This window comes from Parambassis ranga, chromosome 20, assembly GCF_900634625.1.
Source record: "Parambassis ranga chromosome 20, fParRan2.1, whole genome shotgun sequence".
Classification (NCBI taxonomy): Eukaryota; Metazoa; Chordata; class Actinopteri; family Ambassidae; genus Parambassis; species Parambassis ranga.
Window position 1 is genome coordinate 7,644,035 of NC_041040.1, and position 18,598 is coordinate 7,662,632.

At 42.3% G+C, this 18,598-nt stretch overlaps 1 protein-coding gene across 2 annotated transcripts in view; it reads left to right on the forward strand.

The window, feature by feature from the left end:
- mmp16a (matrix metallopeptidase 16a (membrane-inserted)) overlaps positions 1 to 16,849 on the forward strand; it is a 56,641-nt gene extending 39,792 nt beyond the window's left edge. The window contains exons 8-11 of one of the 2 annotated variants that reach the window (XM_028432725.1): positions 6,398 to 6,536; positions 11,135 to 11,285; positions 11,440 to 11,555; positions 14,643 to 16,849. In XM_028432725.1, coding sequence (XP_028288526.1) covers positions 6,398 to 6,536; positions 11,135 to 11,285; positions 11,440 to 11,555; positions 14,643 to 14,962 — 726 coding nt within the window. In that variant the 3' untranslated portion in view covers positions 14,963 to 16,849. The remainder of the gene's footprint in view (positions 1 to 6,397; positions 6,537 to 11,134; positions 11,286 to 11,439; positions 11,556 to 14,642) is intronic. The other variant, XM_028432726.1, reaches the window with a different exon arrangement.
- Positions 16,850 to 18,598: the final 1,749 nt, after the last annotated feature.

The window sequence follows — 18,598 nt, forward strand, 5'->3', positions numbered from 1 at the left end:
CAGATTACTTGAGGCCTACTGAGAACGAAGATATTTTACTAAGAAGGAACACCGTGTCATGCACAGTGCTGTAGAGTTTCCCTTCTTTTCAACAAACCTAGCATGGTTTTCATTCCAGTACAAGAGAAAAAGTACACAGCTTTATCCTCGGTATAAGCTTGTGAGCACCAGGCCTTGGCAACGTGCAGTAAGGAACAGAGAAAAACCTTGAGGCAACACAAAGCTGTCCTGTGTTCTCCACAGAAAGGAGAAAGAGTGCCTCTGATGCTTTATGTGAGTGTGACTATTTTTCTGTGGATATAAATAGATAGTATTCACTAGTTAAATAAGAAGCTTGTGGAACCAGGGAAAAACCCCCTTCTGTCCTCGCCACCCTCCCCCATCTGCAAGTTTGTTCTTCTCCGCTCAAAAAAAATAAACCTGGCTTGGAAGCAGAGCTGCTACCTGTGGAGGCATTTAACCAAAATTAGACTCAAAGCTCACACTGTGAAGGTAATATCTGCATGTCACAATAGTCTAAACACAGCCCCTGTCTCTTTCACATAGCGTCTGCTGCAGCCTCCGCTCAGCCTTCAGTACTCCCAGGGCTGCAGCCTGGTCTGATGGAGTGATGAGGATCACGGGATTTCTGCAGAGGTAGTGTTGAGACAAAAAAAGATGTTCAGCAATCAACCAACCTTTTGAGGGTAGGAAATGTAGGAGACGAGAGCAGAAAGGCTCCATTGTCTGTAATCGGCTAAGATGCAGTGCTGTAGAACTCTTGATGCTAAATCTCCATTGCTTTAGGCTATGCACTTATCAATCAAAGGATTTAACTACAAATGTGTGCAAAGAACAGTTTAGAATACCATATCAAGTCTATGGCAGCAGGCTAAATAAGCAAGAGATCCTATAATTGCCTGGAGATTTGGAGATTTAAATGTTTCACCAGCACATTTTCCTAAAGATCCGGAGGAGTGGAGGGGAAAGTCTGACAGGGAGAGGTGATTTGTTGCGGGGCATGTGTAAGTGTGGCTGTAAATCCACTGTGTTCACATCATTAGGACCACCAGTAATGTGATGATTTGCTCACCATTTAGTGTAATCCACGTCTCAGCTCGTGAATCAAACGTGTCGAGCGAAGTGAAATCAATAAGGTATCACAGGTTTGACTTGGATTCGCGCTGTAAGTGTGTTTCACAGGGGGAGCAGGTGGTCCCAATATTTCTTTACTCTCAGTGAGTGATTTGCCAGTTTTCTTCAAGAAGAGGTATCATGTTAACGCCTTTTTGTCTCCTGGTACATGGAGGTGCCCAACTGTAAAACAGTTGATCTGGAATCATAATTAGAGATGTTTGTATTAGTCCAACCCTTGATATATTCCCTTCAGAACTTGCCAAGGTCTGCAACGCCTGGTTGAAGCTTGGCTCACAGAGCATGAATGATGTTTCTGTCAGGATTCTTTGCTGCTTGTTGCTGTCATTCATAAGGGCAATTTCTCCTTTGCTTGATCGTTTCATTGATCCTTTGCTTGGTTACTTCGTTCTGGTTGGCCTGCACAGCTTGGCTGTACTCACCGTCTCTGCTTGATTGTTTTGGAAGTGTGCCTGGTCAATGCCAAGTCATTATAGCAGAGATCTCAGCAGGCCCACTGCCCCTGAAGTCCACAGGTGGTCCAGCAATGTAAAGTGTAGTGGAAGTTGATGGTCTTTGAATGGGAAAATATGACAAATAGTCACGACCTGATGGATCACTGTTGTCAAATTATTCCTATTTGATTGTTTTCTTCTTTTGAAAGTATATTCAGAGGCTATTTGTGTTTTGCTGTCTTATTTACATACAAATAGACCTGTCTCTGTCAGCTGGGATATTGCATTATATACAGTACCAGTATGTTTCAACAAACATTTTCTTTGCTAGTCTTTCAGAGCATTTCAGCCTTTAACTGGATCCTACATTCCCCATAATGCACCTCAGCATTCATCATACATCCTAAATACTTACTCTAGGATCTTCATTTCTCAATACAGCTGCTGCTTTTGTCTGTGCTGTACAGTAAAAAAAAAAAGAAACAGTGTTCAGAGGTGCCTGATTTATATGAGACATGTTAATCTACAAAGCAGGCTAGCAGTCATGCTTGTTAAGGCTGTTATTTTATGGTTGGTCGTTTTCTTTACTACCGTGGTGACACAGGGTCAGTTGAGGTTCACAGATGACTGCCTGGATCCAGTGTCACCAGTAAATGTCCCAGTAAAACTACAAAGTTACCAGTTTTGTGACTGCTGTCGCTTCAACTTTCTATGAACCCACAAGCCATATGGTATCCCTCTGGAGCTCAAGCTGAAATACATATTCATGTATATACATGAGAACACACATGAATGGGGCTTTTTCGAGGACATTAATTGCAACCAGTTTTCTCCAGCTGCACCACAGACGTACTGGACTCTGACAAGCATACTGTCTGACAACAACCAGGCAGAAAGTTTCCAAGAGTTCATTGGTTTCCCATCAGACTGTAGTAAAATATGGATGTAGAGTCTCAGACATCATTATTGAAGTTTGGATTTGGGTTCATGGCTCACTGCTGTCTTGTCAGTTTGCAGAGCCAGAAAATCCAAACAGATATTTGGGGATTTTGGCCAAACATTCCCTACAACATGTGTCTGTTAAAGCTTTGATATTTCCTTAATGGAACAAAAGTCCTACAGGACTAACACAAGGACACACATTACAAGAAGGGAAATTAGCTGCAGTTCTGTGATCCTGTTTCTTGTAGTAAGTAGATTTTTTTTTTCCATGGACCTTATTAACCTTAAAGCTAATTAGTTTTTAAAGGCAACTGAGGGCTCAAAGTTCTCCAGCTTTGTGTAAAAGCAGTGATTGTTTACAATCATTTTACACTGCGTGCATGCTTGAACCCCCCTTTAGACAAAGGAAACCTGCTTCTATCCACTTTTTCTTAACATGAGGCAAAAAAAATGGAAACAACAACCGTCTCTCCACTTACTGAGGGATATGTGCTTTCTTGATGCAGACTGATACCGAGCAAGGGATTGTGGGATGTAGGATTGTCCCTTGCTGTTGTGGCTTTGATTTCAACATCCATTAATGAGAACACAGTGGCCGAGTGGGCAGCAAGCTGTCCACTCTTTTTAGTGTCTTTATCTTCTTCTCCAATACTGAAAAGAAAGACAGACAGAGCAGAAATAGAAGACTTGCTGAGGTCACTGATTCCAATTTTGACTTAAGTCAAATAAAGCTAAAACTAAGTGCAGTATCGTCAAGTTAGACACTCATAAGAGTTCTAAGAGTAAATAGGACTGAAAGAAATACTGTTTTAATATGAATCCACAGCCAGACTGAAGAGTACAGACATTTTCTTGACTCTCCATATATATATAAAAGAAACAACAAATACTTTAGCTGAAGTTCATTTCAAAGCATAAACCTGCAGACAAAAAGATTTATTTTGATGATGTTGGTGTAACGTTTTGCACGCTGTGCTTCACCTGTTGAACACCCTTCTGCTCTCGGATTTTGATGATGATGAAACATGTCTGATTAAGCCGCCTGTGTCGAGCACTGCGCTGTGGTGACGTTTATTGGAGTGGAAAACGTTGCCATACGGATGAACTGTAAAGCTGCCATATTAGAATGAAAAGCAATGGAAAGAAACAGCTGCAGGTTGAAAAGTTGAAACGCGTTTTATAGCTCTGACGACTTCATTTTGAAGTCATACTTCATTATTTACATCTGTTGCTGTACATCCGTGCAGAGGTTTTGTTTCAACTGCAGATACATAATTGCACATTCCAGTCAAAGGGTTGTCTGCTGTTGTTAATCCTCGTCGAAACTAAACTAAGACTAAAAGGCCCGGTAAACACTGTGACTCCAGGCTTCAACCCCTCTGAACTATTTGCACCCATGTCCTGCTTACAGTGAAGCATGTGCGTCATATTTGCTGAGTGAGAGGTCAACACCGCTGTCATCCTAACACTCCTGTCTGTCATATTCTCACCTTTTTTCTCTGACACAAACACACACGACACCAGCAGATGCTCACCCAAGGCTGACCTGCATGTCACCGATGGTGACGAATTTGACTGTTTAATCTCATTATTGCAGATACACCTGACCCCAATACAAAAATACACATTTTTTTCTTATGTAAGTCTTTTCCTGCTTTCATTAGTTGACCTTCCCTCAAGTCATTTAATCTTTTTTCTTTGTTATCATTTGGAAACACTTTGTTTTTGTTGTGGATCTTTTTTGTGTCTATTTCTGCATATTTGTGGCTTTTAATGTCTCTCTGGAGTCGTACAAGTCTCTTTGGCTTCCTGTAAATTGTCAACATGCATAATACAATTTGAAATACAATAATACAATCAGTCTGTGTACAGATATCTTATCTGAACAAATGCAAAGTCCATATCGTCATCTTTCTGCTCTGTGTTGTGTAGTATTGATTTCTCACTTCAGCCATTCATGGCGTGTTTTCTGCAGTATGTGTTCTGTTTCACAAACTTCCCCTGACACTGGTGAAAGCTGATTGACAAAGAGTTTGTTTACCAATCCTGTCAAGCTGTCCAGAATATCATACACATATAGAGAAATAGAGAACATATGGTAACTCAGTCTTATGGCTTTGAATGTATTATCATGTGCATTGAGTCAGTATGCGTGACAAACTTACACCACTCCTTCTCTCACAGCGGTGAACATGAACCGTTTGTGGTGTAATGTTTCCAACTTACTGCTAAGACTAAACTTGTTGTGATTACTCTGGACGTTCCCATAATTGCAAAGTGTCTGCCGAAATTTTCTACAAGTTCAGTCTGCTCGCCTGAGCTTTATGTTCAGAGTGGGAGCAGGACAGTCAGCCGGGAGAATAAGAGCATTTTATAAAGTCAAAAAGATTCAAATGGGTCTGATTTCACAGTTTGATCTGTTTTCAATTACTGGGCCGGGCCCTGTACTGAAGAAAATGCTGAATAATTGAAAATCTATGGAGGCATGTAGGTATAGAACAAGAGGGGGAGAGGAAGAGGGGAGGGATTGGAAAAAGAGACAAGGGGAAATGAAAAGAAAGAGGAGGAAGAATCCAAGGAGAGTGGAGAGTCCCAGAGAAACAATTGGATTAGACAAAGAGAGAAAGGGAGCAGTGCAGAGTGTTTGATAAATGGCCTGTTTATTTAGCTTTCGCTGTGAATGAGGCAGGCTGTGATGATGTGTGCCCCCACGCTCCCACTCCCTCTCTCTCTCTCTCTCTCCCTCTCTGTCTCTGCGTCCCTTTCTACGAGGTCAGACTTTTTGGCCTGAGTGCCCAACACGTTCAAGAGGCGCAATTGGCCGTTCATTGCCAAAGGGTGGGACATCTCGCTGAGTCCTAATGGCTTTCACAGCTGGGTCTCCCCTCAGCTCCCTCTATCATCAAGTTTCATCCAACATCAAAAAGACACACCTTCCACTTGGCTGCTCTCACATTTCCCCCCCCAAAGGAAATCAGAGACTCTTGGCTTCTCGTAAAGCTCCTGGCTATCACTTTGCTGCCGTTACTTGATGGTTTTCCCAGTATGTTTGCAGAGTTTTGCATGTGTAGTGACGGTTGCAGAGGCTTTCTAGGCAACCTGAGAAATTGAGCGAATCTGGATTCACTAGAAAATGATATGAAACGAATAACACAGATATTTTGTGATGATAATGTGCTGATTCTTCACACAGACTGCACGTGTATGAACCCACAATGTATTCTCAACCGGGAGAATGGAATTTAATGGGATCCCTTATGTCAAAATGCTTCAGGTAGAGCTGCTTTGGTATCAGAGGCACGGAGGTTAAAACACCATTAAATGATTTCTGGTCACCAGGGTGGTGGAAACAAGCTGTAAACATAATCATGACCTTTTCTGTTGATTGCAAATAATAATAATTTGTTGTCATGTTTCTGGTCACATGAGGCATGTATGTCCAATGTTTACTCTGCTTTTCTCATCACTAGCAACACCAAGAAAATATATACCACTTTCGTCCCCTATTGTGTCTTTCTAACACAATTTTATAGCATACATTTTACATTTGTTCACCTTATTCTGGTGCGAAAATCTCAATGTGCTCATTATGGCTGCCTGAGGCAAAAATTTACCTTCTGAGGCAGCTGGATTTTCACAAGATTTGTCAAATCACACAGCAATCCATCTTGCCAGGCTTCAAGCAAAGCATGGCCAACCCACAGAAGTGAGGACCAGTCAGTGTGCTGTGAGGAACAGTCTAATGTAATATATGGGTCATCCTGTCACATTCCAAGCATCCTTGTCTATGACTTGCATCTATCCAGCAGTAACTGTATTGTAAGTCATGGTTGACCTTTTATTATGTTCCTTTCTGCTTCCTAAGAGTGTCTTTTGTTCTGTTTTAGGACCATTGGTTTTGGCGGGTGAGGGACAACTCTGTAATGCCGGGGTACCCCATGCTCATCAGTGTTTTCTGGAGAGGCCTGCCGCCTAAGATAGATGCAGTCTACGAGAACAGCGAGGGCAAGTTTGTCTTCTTCAAAGGTAAGGCCACACTGTCCCCTGTTGTCATGATGTGTCATGTCTTTTTTCATCTGAGGCCAAGCATCATGAAGTTTTGATTTTGTGTGTAAAATCCTGGTTTACATTAGCTGCATGTCACCTGTTTATTCAACCACAGGAATGCTTACATGTAAAGCTCTTTAGATTATTCAGTGCCCTTCTTAAAAATCTGCACACATTCTATAGTGAATCACTATTTTGTGTTTCACCAACCACAGCCGCCATCTGATCTGTGGATGTGTGTGAGTTCAGTGTAAATCTGGAAGAGATTAAAATAGTGTCCTGGGAAATCCACCATAATCCACTTCACTTTTGACTTCGGGGTTGTTGTCTTGGTACTAATGATATATTTTACTGTGTAGCTAAACATAAGTCGTTCTTGGAAATTCCGTGTTACATCAAATGTCGAAGAGTTTCACCGCTGACTGTCAGTGTGTCATGATGCCTCATGCTGTGCTTCCTGAAAAGATTCGCCTACATATTCAGATCTAGACTAAGCTTGCCCCCAAAACACAAAGCTTTAAGGCTATTCACATCCGAACCTAGAAAGCCACTTAAACAGCCGCAGTCATTGTGTTTGCATACACTCCAAAGAGGAAGACAGTCAGAGAGAGCGAAGGATGTTGATGAAATGGGACGTAGGTAAGCAATGAAAGTCTGCTGGGATAAAAACTACAAATCTCCTCTCAAATCCGTTTCTATTTTCAACACTAAACAATTCCTGGAAATGCAGACTGCTGGTCCTGTGTGCGCCACAAGCTCTGCAAGTTTGCTTTTTTTTTTCCTTCTCCCAGCTCTCTGCCCAGGCTAGGAAGATTTAGAAAATTCATACTAACAGAATGCCATTTTAGATTTGAACACACACAGCTGATTTCCCAGAAGGCCTTATTCCGTCTGTCCCCGTTCGGAAGGAAAAAATTAAAAAGAAAGTCGGTCAGAAAACAAAATGCAGCACCCCAGGTCCTTGTCTGACCTGGCGTATTGAATAACTAACAGCTCCTAGCCTGATGAGTTCTCCTAAAATAAATATGAGGACTTGAGAGATCAGTTTGGGCTGGAGTCATGGCTGTGCCTTCAATTATTTCATGGTGTTTTAAGACACCACTGGCATACACTAGAGGTAGACTCAGAATATGTTGTTTATTCCTGCGGTGAAGCTCTGCGCCCGTTTTCAGTTATAGTTTCCTTGTTTTCATTCCTCTGAGACTCTGGATATCCAAGTCCACGCATGCATATTTAAAATTTATATGCAGCAACCGACTTGAGTCTGTGTAGGCTTTGCTAATCAGGCTGAATGACTTGATACCATCTCCATTCACTACTCGGCCTCAGCTTGTCAGCAGAAATTGAAGAATTACTTTTATATGTGAAACCATTTGATTGGTCTAAATCACAAGGATAGAAGCTGCTATATAAACTAAATCAAATGAATCCAATTAAGTTCAGACTTTGCAAGGTTACACACAGGCACCCCTACAAAAGCACATCTTTACAACAGTGTGCATTTTCCTCCTGGGAGATCCAATCAGAGCTTGATTGGGCCTTTTGTGACAGACAGAGCTGAGACATCATGCCGACAGACGTGTCTGCAGGATCTGTGTTATTTTAAAGGTAGGGCAGTACATCAGCCTGGGCTTCTATGTCTGTACTGATAGTGTGTTTTTGTAGGCCAACTTTCACCCTGAGTGTGTGAACAATAAGCCAGTGAGGCAAATAATCATTTGGATTATCCTAGAACGATTAATATGAGATGAAAAAAACATACGCACATTTTGTTGATGTGTTTTGATGCCTAAGATGAAATAACTAATAGTAAAACTCAGTTCATCACTTGAAATGCCTGATAATTCCATAATCAGAGCTTCCTTGATTTAACACTAAAGGCAGGCTTCTCACCGGTAGCTGCTGACTGGGGAAAAAAGGTGATACAGATCATAACGTTTGTAGCTGTACAGCTAATAACAAACTCCAGAATCCTCAGGTGACATGTGTGTAAAGGTGACTATAAAATGAATTTTTGTTGGTATGCAACAGACAAAGCTAGGTTCGGGGTAATTGGGCTGTTATTTTTAAATATTCATTCTAATGAGAGTTATGTTACAAGAAAAACTGGTTAGTTTGGCAAGACTTGTTGGAGTGTAAACTTCTCCAGTCCAAGTAAAAGTCAGAGCAGAGATGCTAACATTGATATCCTAACATCTGCTCTGAATGCTAAATGTTCTGGTCCTGAACTGGTATTTTCTACCATGCACAGAAAAATACTAAACCAGTATCCACTTGTAGCTACTACGTCCAATACATGCAGCTACCGGCTGATGCCCAATGTTTGTTTGACGTGTATTTGAATGAATGAAAGGGATTCTATCTTGCCGTAAAATAATATTGGTTTATTAACTCTTGACTTAGATTAAATAAAATAAAGTTTCAACTTCATAACAACAAAATAATACCGTTCACAAAGCAATCTTCATACAGTCAAAAAACTGTTTGCTTCCCCATTAATCAGCACCGGATGCCTTAATTTTCCCCACTTAAATCACCTGTGGCAGCCTGTGGCACTGCCACGGGCGCCGCCCCTTTAGCGCCCCCTAATGCCTCTGACACCTATTTACAATTACTCAAACATATGGCTCTTACACCAGTAATCCAACATAATACTAAAGATACTGAGTAAAGACAACACTCTTTATCATAGGAAATACAGTTTTGCAGGGGAATGACATGACTATGGCTTCTGTGTTTGAACATGTGGAAATAGTCTGACAGACCTGAAATGTTCATACACTGTGTGGTGCAGGCCAGAGTATTCAGAGAAACCCTGTAATTTGTGTTGCATGAAGAACATATTTTACAGATCGTTTAAACATATTCTTTGCATTTAATGATTTCAAAGCATCAAGCAGTTTTGCTGTAGGGTCACAATGGGCATGTGCACGCATAATAACTTCAGTACTCAGATGCACATGTGTGCTTCAGTTTCCTGTATGGGGTGTGTGTTTGTGTGTGGCCTGTGTAAGGAGGAGGCATCTCTTCTTTGGAACAAATCTTCATCCTATATAACACTCTTCATACACTATTGAGGGCAAGCCGGGGATTAGCCAGTACTTCAAAGCAGCCCTCAGAACTCTGAAGATGAAGCAAGCAGCTTTGCATGTGGCGGGAGATGCAAGACGACTCCAATTTAAAGAGAAAGAAAAAATGTAGAATCCCATTTTCGGCAGGAGAAAGAGAAAGATGGTGTTTTTTTGTGAATCAACTTGAACTCGCTGATCTTGGGGATGGGGGACTCTATTAATCTCAGGGTGTGGCGTGTTAGTGTCTGTGTGTGCGTGCGTGTGTCAACGCCAGAGGAAGTGTGGCCCACAGTGAGTAGAGCACTGTAGGAGAAAGACGTGAAATGACAGGAATTTCCTTTCCAAAAAATGCCTCTACAGATCTCTCATTCCCACTTAACATTCAACCAACACCCTGTCCTAACGTTCCTCCCTCCGCTCCATCCATAACTCTCTGCATAGGGTAAATACTTCTTTAAGGTTAAATGTTAAATATGTGGCCTTTAAGAAGCACCAGAAGGAGTGTAGATATTGCTGGGATCATGTCTGCCTTACTACACACCCATTTCCTGTATTTGTTAAAGAGAAGTGCTCAGGTCATCTTAAAGCTGACCTTGCAAAAGCTCCTCAGTCTTTCAGGCAGCGAGGGGGAGGTGTGTGAACGTGGCTCCTTCAACACCGCCGCTTAATCACTTTCTGCAAACACTCCACTCTTAAGTTTCTACATTTGACTGTTTGAATCTACTGAAGAAACGTTCAGATGCCACTCAAACCTGAAAGGACCATTACATTTGCGTATGAGAATAAAATACTTATCAGCCGGTATCCATTGTTCTCAGTTTTTCTCATTCAGATTTATGTCTGTCCATCCTGAGATTAGTGAGGCATTATCACCTGTGTCTCTTTTTTTTTTTGACGCACACATCTACCCAACAACCCACACATACACTCACTTCCTCCTGGCTCACCCAGTCACGAAGAAGAAATGCACTTCCTGGGGTCACACTGTGTCAAAAATGTGCCGTTTAACCTAATTACCCCACAGGAAGAAGGGCATGGAGAGTAAATGGAAAACTCAGAGAATTTATTATAAAAACATGACATGGGTTTTACATTTTTCAGCAGCATTATCACAGACCTTCAGTCAGTATCCAGGTATTTTCTTGCCTTCATAGAAACTTTAATTTGACTGTTTGGTTGCCAGTTTTCCCACAAGGGTCGTTGCTGTTTCTGTTTTATCTCAGCTCCGTTTGCAAGCACCGAAAAGTTTCCAGAGTACCTTTAAGCAAGGGCAAGGAGAACTTGTCACCATGTTGGTGTCCTATTTTAAATTAGGGAAACGTCAACATCAAATACAGTAATACAAGGCAACAGGTTATTGCCTGCTGTTTTGTTACAAGGCTTGTATCTGTCCTTGTAAATCTGCCCTTGGCATGGGTTTCTCTCCTGGAGGGGTAATCCCTGTTGTTCCTTGTCCTTCTCCTTCTAATTTATTTTCTGTCTGTTCGTTTCTTTATTGATGTGCAGGAAAGCAGTTCTGGGTGTTTAAAGACACGGTGCTGCAGTCTGGATACCCCAAGGACATCACCCAGTTCGGCCATGGCATGCCGGCACAAAGCATCGAAACAGCAGTGTGGTGGGAGGATGTGGCCAAAACCTACTTTTTTAAAGGGGACAGGTGGGTACTGTTTTAGATTTGTAAAGGATACATAATTCCTAAATTGTCTTTTTAGTACATCATTCATTATTAAACCTGAAAATGTGCCAACCTATTTTCTCTAGTAAGTCTACCTGCTTTATCTTCCTGTGGCTCATCGTTTGTTCCTGTTTAGGTACTGGCGCTACAACGAGGATATGAGAACCATGGACCCTGGCTATCCTAAGACCATCTCAGTGTGGAGAGGAGTGCCTGATTCGCCACAGGGGGCCTTCGTCGACAAAGCCAATGGTACGATTTGTGCTGCCCAATACTCTGATTTGGCAATAACAGCATGGTTCATGTGCCAGACAGCATTGATTTCAGCTGGTCACTGGCACACGCTGGGCGGGACGTAAACCAGGGTAGCATTGATTGAAATTTGCCCCAGTTATTGTACTCGCGTCTTGGTGGGTGACACACTTCCATACATGCAATATCAAGAGAAATAGGTTGTGTTTTCTTATTGCAATTGGAAAATGAAAAGAGGTCAGTTCATCCAAGAATACCTTTTTTGAATTGTTTCACAAGCAAAATGTTCCATAATCAGTCCATCCTGCTCAGGGTGCCATAAGACCCAGTTGGAGCAGGACTGTGAAAAGCAGAAAGGACAAGACCACTGCTGGGCCCTCATTCCATTTGGAGCCATTGGCCTGTGCCAAGGGCAAAGAGGCGGGGCTTAAACTCTCAAGGAGCTCACATATAGGCCAGTCAAACACCATGAACAGGAAATAACCTTCTCCCATTGGATGTATTATACCAGGTGGGTTCGGTCTGGTCTTGGCTGCAGCTCGATTGGAAAAAGCAGAGCAGGTGGTGTTGAACGCTCACGCCATCTGTGCAGAGGATCTGCTGCCAGGCCCATAGCCGGGCATTTTCTGCTGGTGAGGCCAGGTGGAGCGGGCATCACTCAGACCATAAAGGATAGGTTGATATCCAGAGGGATGATGGATGCTTGTATGTGTTTCTGCTCATATATGTGTCAGCCTGCATTGGGCGGCCTGGCTGTTTGTGGAGACATTGTGTCAAGTGGCACGCTCATAGCATTGACCCAGATAACCAGGCATAATTGAGTACGCTGCTGCAGTCGATGATTGTGTGTGTGCGTGTGTGTGTGTGTGTGTGGGAAAGCACGTTTCAGAGCAGGGGCCCGCTGGCAACATTGACCTGGCTCTAACCCACTGTGGCTCAGCCTGCCTCACCTCATCCTCCCTCCCCTCCTCAATAGACCATGCATGTCACAGGACTGTTTGTTTTGTATCTGTTGCTTCATCTGGATTTAAAAAAAAAATTCAATTAATTTGTGTTAAATGTAGGAGAAAACTGTGGCAGGAGCTGTTGGCAGGTTGGACAGAATAAAGTCTTAGAAGTGGTTGTAATTCTTAAGCTAATACTCAGCTGAACTCTAAATTAGAATGTAAAGGGTGTTATGTGTAAATTGGCTCGTGTTTCAATACATACACAACCACATGTTGCTCAGACTGGCCTAAATTATAACCCAGCATCTCATAAAACACACTCTTTTATATAAAAAATGCATGGGAACTGTAAGCCTGAAGGGGTGTTAGCTTAGTTAGCTTAGCTGAGCATAAATCCTGGAAGCAGATAGAAGTCTGGCTTGCTCTAAACTTCTAAAATATCCAAGGTCAACGAATTACCTAGCTGTATTATAGACAGACAGTTTGTGGTTTTGGAAAGCATTAGCCTTGCTAGCTCACACAGCACGGACATGTCACTAAGGTAGCCAAGAAAATGGCAGAGAGGATGGTGGAAGACTTATTGATTAAAGGGTGTATTTCACCCAGACAGGGCAGGCTAAAGCAAATGGAACTTGTGTCTACTTGTCAGTTCTACCCAAGTCGTTATGCTAAGCTAAACTATTTAATTCCGGATGTAGGTCTGACTAAGAGTTGATTAGTTGGACATGTTCTTTGTTTTCTGGTGCTCACAAATGATAAAATATCAGCTGGATACGCTATCAGTATCATAAGACACGCAGATTCTAATCATTTATTCTTCTTCCTTTCTGGAAGCCTTCACACGGTTTGATCATTTTGTCTCCTTCCAAGCTGAATATCCCAAAAGTTCATCCTGGGCTTCTTCATTTCCTCACCAGCAACATCTCCTAATGAGTGATTTAAAAAGCCCTGGCCCTCCTTCACTGGAAATTTAGAGCATTTCTTCCCTCATCTTCCCAGAGAGGAGTGAACATGAATAATAAATCGTGAGACACAAAGTGTAAAGGGGGCCAGAGAAGAAGAGGGGAGCGTGAGGGTTCAGCCAGGCTGTCAGGATCCGTTTTAAACAGCATATATTTTCCCAACAAGCATTTCAGGGAGAGTGACTTGCAGGAGGCAGCAAAGATTAGCGTCAGCTTAAGCAGACAGAATCTCTTCACAGTAAGTTGTTATCATGGAGTCTTTGTCTTCATATTTTCTGGAATGGTTGTGTATGTGTGCCTCTATTATTGAAGAATGTACCCTCTCTTGAATGACTACCTGGGAGCAGACCTGTTCATGTAGGTGGCACCGTCTACACGGTCCTGTTTTAAAAAAGCTGTCACTCTTGTAATTTGAACAGCAGCTTGTTTCTGGATGACATTTGCTGTGCTCTTGTGTGATTCTAGCTGTGGGTTCTGACTCCTGCTTGGATGTGGTTTTTCTTTTATGACCGATTTAATTAGTCCTGAGGGACAGTCAAAGACATCTCAACAGAACAACAGAGCTGAAACGGAAACAACAGTTCGACAGCGGAGCAGCGCACACTGTTTAGAAAATGGTTTTATTTTGCTGGCAAGTTATTTTCACTTTGACTTCAGTTGAATTCTTTTTTCTATTTAATGTTTTAATTATAAAGAAAATGAGGTGAGTGAACAACAAACACAGACGCGTTGCTTGTCAGATAAAGTCAATCAGTGTGAGGTTATTATAGGAAAACAGTGGATTGAACTTGTGAGTTTACTCAGCTTGGTTTTCTGAAGTGCTTTCTTTCTCCTCTGTTTCTGTTAATGTAAACATTTTTACAACTCGGGATTATCTTGCAATATTTACTATTTAACTAACATAAATATGAATAAAACAAGCTGCATTATTAACTATTTTTTACATGTTAAAGGACCAATGTTGGGGATTTGGTGGCACCTAGTGGTGAGGCTGCATATTGCAGCCAGCTTAATACCACTTGCTTTATTTATTACTTTACAAAACATGAAACATGGGCTTCTGTGTAAAGATGGCAGCACAGCTGGGAAGATTTCATGGAAGAGGACCCAGTTGCTATGACAAAATGAACATAGTGTGTGGCTCCTGACTACAGGTTTTTGTTTCCGTCTTCTTTCAGGCTTCACTTACTTCTACAAGGAAAAGGAGTACTGGAAGTTCAACAACCAGTTCCTCCGCGTGGAGCCGGGTTACCCACGCTCCATCCTCGACGACTTCATGGGCTGCGACACCGGCCGCCCGCCGGCCGACGACGGCCAATCAGACGTTGTGATCGAGCTGGACAACGAGGCCAACACGGTGAAGGCCATCGCCATCGTAATCCCCTGCGTGCTCGCACTGTGCCTGCTGGTGCTGGTCTACACTGTGGTGCAGTTCAAGAGGAAGGGTACGCCACGCCACATACTGTACTGCAAACGCTCCATGCAGGAATGGGTCTGAAAACCACAGGGAAGAGACCAGAGGGTGGGGTGAGAAAGGGGTGGGAGGAGAGGCTGGTGAGGACGGGACAACAGCCCCCACTTTCACTGAGAGGAGGACGGTGGACTTTGGACACTTTCTTAAAGAACACAGCCACGCGTCCTCCTCCTGGGTGATCTGAAACCTTCAGTCAGATCCACAGAAACAGCCGGACAGTCTGTCGGCGATCATCGGACTTGACCCCTCTAGCCCCCAGCCTTTTTAACAAACAGGGGAGCAGAGGGACAGTTGAGGTGGGGGATCTTTGTTGGAAATGACCTTTGGTCCCAATCCAAAACAAAAACAAACAAAAAAAAGAAAAAAAAACAAGAGGGTCAGCATCACTTTGTATCTCAGAAACTTGACTTCCTAACCCCTTCCTTTTTCATTTCTTTGCCCGACTGCTTTTAATCAGAGGGAGGACTTCAGGGTGACACACACTCTTCCCGCAGGGCACTGCATTGTCATCTGTCATATCAGGTTGTTGACAAAAAACAACAGTTTTCTATTTTCTGATCTGGGTGCCCCCCCTCCCACTTCATGTGAAAACTCTCAGATAAACATCTAATACCCACATTACCAACCATCAGTTATGTTTTTTTTTTTTTTTTTAGATTTCTAATTTTATAAATTTGAATTTATTTGAGAAAGGAGGTCCTCACTTTTCCCTTTAAGACACTCCTGAGACCAAACGAAACCAAATAGAATCAATTTCTCTCCAAAGAGGATCACTGTTTTTGTTGTTCTCATTTCAGTTCATTCTTCTTTCCCTTCTCTGGATCCTTGCGGTGATTGAGAGTCGGGGAGCTCTGACTGTTGTGGCAGTCTGTTTGAGACACAGGGGCCAAATTATTCTGCAATATTTTAACTCGCCTTAATTATAGGTCATTACTACTTGTGCTTGGTTTTGCTGTTTTTTTTGGTGTGTTTTTTTTTATTTGTATACTGCTTTTGTTTTGTTGTTTGTTTGTAAAAGAAGCCCATTAAGTGCTTCTTGTGATTAATATTTTCTGGATTTTATTATGTTACCCAGAATCTTCAGCACTGGCTTGCTGAGCCATTCTGGACAGATTATACAGTAGGGTCAGCCTGTATTGGGAGTAATGTATTGTATCGTTAAAAAAAGAAGGTTTGGAGTAAAGCCACTATTTTTGCCTGTTAAGATATTTGTTACCGTTTCCACATAACAGAAATCAGGCTAACGAGAGCTTGAGAGTTCTTGGATTTGCCCTTGGCCCGTATCCCCCTCAGTTAGAGCGCGCATCCAGGATGGTCACTGCTTGTGAATGGACAGACCATTTTTTTAATTGAATCCAGTTGACTGCCTTGTTTGAGAGAGCTCACAGTTCCTAGAATGCTTGTGTCTCACGACTGAGGACCCACAAAGTGAGACACTAAGATCAGTGCCTGTGTCAACATGCATGCTAGCATTTACTGTACATCCAAACAGTTCTGCTCAACGTGGCTTTGGACCGCCCCCTCAAAAGCTGAGGAGGAAGTTTTATCTTGAAAATACTGTTTGCTTTTATTTTTATACCTTTTAAGTGTACCCCTCCCCACCTCCTTCCTCCAGGTACAATTAAAAATGAATTAAAAAAAGAGAGAGAGGTACATTTTGGAAATTATTGGGAGACCCGATGGGTGATTGGCAAGTCAAATCGGCCTCGACGTGTAGTGTCCTCGCTGTTGTGGCGAGCAGTCTTTGAATGTGTGTTTGTTTTCATGATCACATACTGGGTTTTCTTTTATTTCCTGTTTTCTGGTCAAAACAAAAATTGGACATCTCACAATGACTTCTTTGTGTAAGACTTTGGGACAACAGAAAAACATGTCCTGACTGAATGAATAAACTGATCAATATATGAGGAAGAGCCGCCTTCAAACTCTCTGCTTGTCTTCTTACCTTGTATGTAGAGGATGTGTGTTCGGTGCAGCTTGTGTGTCTGGTTTCCAGGAGGCTCTACATGTAATGTGTGTGTTTAGCCAACTAGCTTCCCTTTCTTGCTAAAGTGATCTGATTGGTGTAAGCTAGTGTGTGATTGACTTTTCCACCCGAAATAAAGAGAAACGATCTAATTTTAAGGCCATTTTAAATGTACACAATGCTATGTACCCTCCCATAGTGGAGGGAAGAAGCAAATCTTAAATCTCCCATTTTCAGATGAGCCTTGTCACCACTTGATTGTTACTAAACCATAACTGTAAATGTAAGAATTCTTCTGAAAAGGGATTAATAAGCCAACTACAAACACACAATGTATGGGTTAACATTATGTGCTGAGCAGGATTGTCCTAATATTGAAGAGTAGCTGTTTCCAGTGTGCGTGCTAAGCTAAATGATTGCTGCTTGTGTACACACATAAAAATCAAAATTACCCCTTTAAATAAAACTTGACTGGGAGTAGTGCTGTCTCCCACACACACAGTAAATAAGTGTGCTCTGAGATAAGTTCAGCCCACAGCAGGAAAGAAAAACGTCCATGTGATTCTAAGAAATCTGTATATATATATGTGTGTGTGTGTGTTGAACTGGGCTCTGAGAGCTCAGCAGTCCTCTGGTGTTTTGAGCTGATGTATTTTTGGGTGGCATGATAAAAATCAGCTCTTTTAGATGTACGATCCCAGAGGTGCGGCACTGGCATTTACTGTGGATTGAATGTGAAACAGGAGCCGCGCTGTGTTTATTCTAGCTTAGCTTGGACACATTTGACATACAGTTACTGACAACAAAGTGGGTGAGGTCAAGCCCGTTTACTGACTGTGGTCTGTGTGTGTGTGTGTGTGTGTGTGTGTGGATATGATGAAATTACACTCTTAGGGATAACACTTCATTGGTTCTCATCATAGGACTGTTCAGTGGTGAAATTGCCTCGGCTTTTAGACAAAGGCATTATGTGCTCGGCTATGTTTAGATTGGTGCTTTTTCTAGAGGCTTTTACTTACAGTCTCCTCTCCCTCCATCCCTGTAAGTACAGACTCAGAGTGTGTGTCCATGCACCTATTTGTGTTCTCCTTTACATGTCCCAGGGTTGTGTTTCCTCTGCGTACCAGATGAGCATTTAGTACAAAAGTCCCACAGCGCTCTTTCTTCCACTGTCTCTCAGAGAAGTGCTGTGTGTTATGGTAGGAAGGTGTTTCTGTGACCATCAGGGTGTTTCCGTGTCTTGGTCTTCAACATGTGAATTTCTGCATCTTGTTCATTGTGTGCATGTGTAACTAGACAATGTGAGACATTGTGTGTTGTGTGTGTTTTTACGAGCATGTCAACCTCACAACTGGAGCCTGGTTGAAACCCTGCAGGCCGAGAAGCCTCCTCTGCGCCTGCCAGGCTAAAACATTGGTGCTAAACTGACCTACAACTGTCCAGGGCTGCTTTTTTTTTTTTTTTTGCTATTTTTGCCGGCACTCCTCCTCCTGCTGTCATTGGCTCAAAACTTGAATGATTGCAACAGGAACCAAAGTCGTACATTTTCATTAAACCTGAGTCCTTATGGTGCACTATATATAATGGCCCCTCTTAGGTTGAGGGCTATATATCCTTGTGGTGATTCTTAGTGCAGCACAGTGAAGCAGCGTGCTGAAGGTTAGTGTGGGGGTCAGGTTATTGATGAACAAACG